The sequence below is a fragment of the Limulus polyphemus genome, unplaced genomic scaffold (genome assembly GCF_000517525.1).
Source record: "Limulus polyphemus unplaced genomic scaffold, Limulus_polyphemus-2.1.2 Scaffold3644, whole genome shotgun sequence".
Taxonomy (NCBI): Eukaryota; Metazoa; Arthropoda; class Merostomata; order Xiphosura; family Limulidae; genus Limulus; species Limulus polyphemus.
The window spans coordinates 4,760-7,441 of NW_013669254.1; the positions used below are offsets into that span (position 1 = coordinate 4,760).

General features: G+C 33.8%; 1 protein-coding gene across 3 annotated transcripts in view; it reads right to left on the bottom strand.

Moving 5' to 3' along the window:
- The window catches only part of LOC106469756 (coiled-coil domain-containing protein 42 homolog), a 23,431-nt gene that overhangs the window by 3,547 nt on the left and 17,202 nt on the right, over positions 1–2,682 (bottom strand). For all 3 annotated transcript variants that reach the window (XM_022398314.1, XM_022398315.1, XM_022398313.1), the window contains exons 4-5: positions 578–663; positions 303–417 (exon numbers count right to left, since the gene is read on the bottom strand). In XM_022398314.1, coding sequence (XP_022254022.1) covers positions 303–417; positions 578–663 — 201 coding nt within the window. The remainder of the gene's footprint in view (positions 1–302; positions 418–577; positions 664–2,682) is intronic.

The window sequence follows — 2,682 nt, forward strand, 5'->3', positions numbered from 1 at the left end:
TCATAATAGAAGTATCATGACTGTAGTTGGCTTATTTTAGCAAAAGGTAAACAAACTTAATGTTCTAAATGCAGTTGCATGTCTCAAAATAAATCCTATTATAACTACTCTAAAATAGCTATTATGTTCAAATTATGATTAAAACAAAATGCATTTTTGTGTAGTATACCATATGAGTTTTCTTATATAAAAATTACAACCAATAAGAAAAACAATTAGTTTGTGTTGGATACTTTAGAGGGTTTTTTTGTTTTATAATTTTACATTTGTCATCACTATATATATATATAGAGTTACATTACCTCCTCAGATGATCTGACAACAGCTTCCAAGAAATTGTTAAAGATTTTATATCGAGCAACCTTCTCTTCAAGTTTTTTCTCTTTGGCTTGAATAAGGGATAAGTCTTCTTTAAGTCTAAAGGTACAAGGTATAGCATAAAAAGTGTAAAACTAATTCATCAATTTTTGCAGTTCATAAAATCACATAGGTTTGCTGTTCCCTATTCTTCACAATAAGAAAGAGTAAAGTTTCATGATAACTTTATTTGACTGAAAATGTTAGCACTTCTTCTTACTTTTCAATTTCCTTTTGTTTTTGTCTTTGATTTTCCTTTTCTTCCTCAGCTTTTTTCAGTGCTTTAGTACTCTTAGCATCATTTTCCTATAAAGCAACAAACAAAAGATATTTTGTGTACTTTATTAAGATAATTTTTTCATGAACTGTTTTAAAGAGCTAAAAATAGTAAAATGTTACATTTTTAAATCAAAACTTGTATTATTTATTGATAAAGTTTAAGAAGAACAAATTAAAACAAGTTTTGTATTTAAAGATATATAATAAGAGCAATTGAACAAATGAAATATCATTCTTGTATAATTAAGTATACATATTAGGTGAAAAATTTGTAAACATTTTAAAAGCCTCAATCAGTCTCTATGATTTCATTTATCAAAGCCAGAGAATGTGATATATTCAAGCTCATAAGACAACAGTATCCTCAACTAACCATTATCATGATACTTTTACCATAGAAATAGAATATGCAAAGCAAATTATTTCTTTTTAATTTGAGTTTTAGTATTATGATATGATTAAATTTTCAAGCAAGTAATAAGAAAATAATAAAACAGATGCTGAACGAGTTGAGTACTGTACGTATGTGTAATTTTCCCACGATTTTTTCTATTTTTAGTGATTATATGATCCTATTTTATAGGCAAGTACAAGAAAACTGCCAAAAAATTAATTAGGTGCAACATCATAACATTATTCACATACCTAAATTAATTTCAAAATCTCATAAATATTACATACACTTCACCACTATATTAGGCCTAACTGTATCTATTTGGTTTGCTGACCCAAGCTGTGCTGATGAGCCTTGAATAGGCAAAACAACAATTTACAACAGAGGGTACAGCCAATCAAGGAATACATTAGGCCTCTACTCACAGATTCTCTTTTCAATGTTATTACTTCCCTACATTTCTCTCACATGTATAGCTAGTCTTGTTCAGTGTTTCCCTCTATATGCAAAAATCATTTCGCATGCTACAAGCCTTGAACTCCCACTTACCTCACAATTAACGTGGTTCACTACATTCTCGCATGTAAATCATCATGCGACAAGACAACCCTCCATTAATAGGGGTGCGACACACCCTCCTGACACATGTGACTCCCTCTGTTCAATTCTACCGAACTATCACTTCATGATTAGGCAGAATGGAAGCACCAGTTTTAAGTGGGGAGGAAGTGTAAGAAGAGGTAAGTACATATTGAAAATATATTTTCAATGTAGGAAAAAATAAATTCCAATACAGTATCTTACCTCCTTTCACACGTATAGATAGAATCCCACATTGAAAAGATGGAAGGACTGACGTGAGGGATATAGAGAAGTATCCTTCGAAAGCATCCAAAGAACACCCTTGAAATGTGACCCCCAATGGCAGGGGATCACATGTAGGAGACTGTACCACTTCTGTACCAGGTATACTCTTCACCCAGTGTGGAAAAATGCACTACACACATGGTTGGAAATTAGGAGAAGCACATCCAAAAAAAATTAAAAAAGGATATGCCCCATTGTGTAGAATGACTAGAGTGCATTGGACCATATGCAGCTGGTCAACTCCAGTCTAAAAGCAAGCGGCAAAAGGCATACATCTTGTGACCCCATGGTAGGAGGAGAGTCCACACCATATGCACCTTAAGTTGAGCAGAACTGTAGGATATACACCAAACTGATCCACCCAACAGGGCACACATGCAAAATCCACAACCACAAACAGGCATTCGAGAACCAAACTTCCGAATTACCATAGGAAGGATGTATTAATGTGGCAGTTCATAACAAATCCAAACTTCACTGGACTGGTTTCACACAGTACAACATCATCCTCAGGTAAGAAAATCCCTGGAGGTCGAGCACCAGAGGGATAACCATCACCTTCAGTAATACCATCCACCAAATAGGACTGCACAGAAGCTGAAGCACATGTGTGTGCAACTTCATCCTCTGGAACCCACTGCACAGAGATGGAGATCATGAAGCAAAACTATACACCTGGAAAAAAGTTAAGCATTCCCGTGTTTTTTTCAAGTGATTCAGATTCGACGTTCTTGTGACTGATTATAAATTACCATTCAATCTAAACGTGTTTATCAAATGAAATT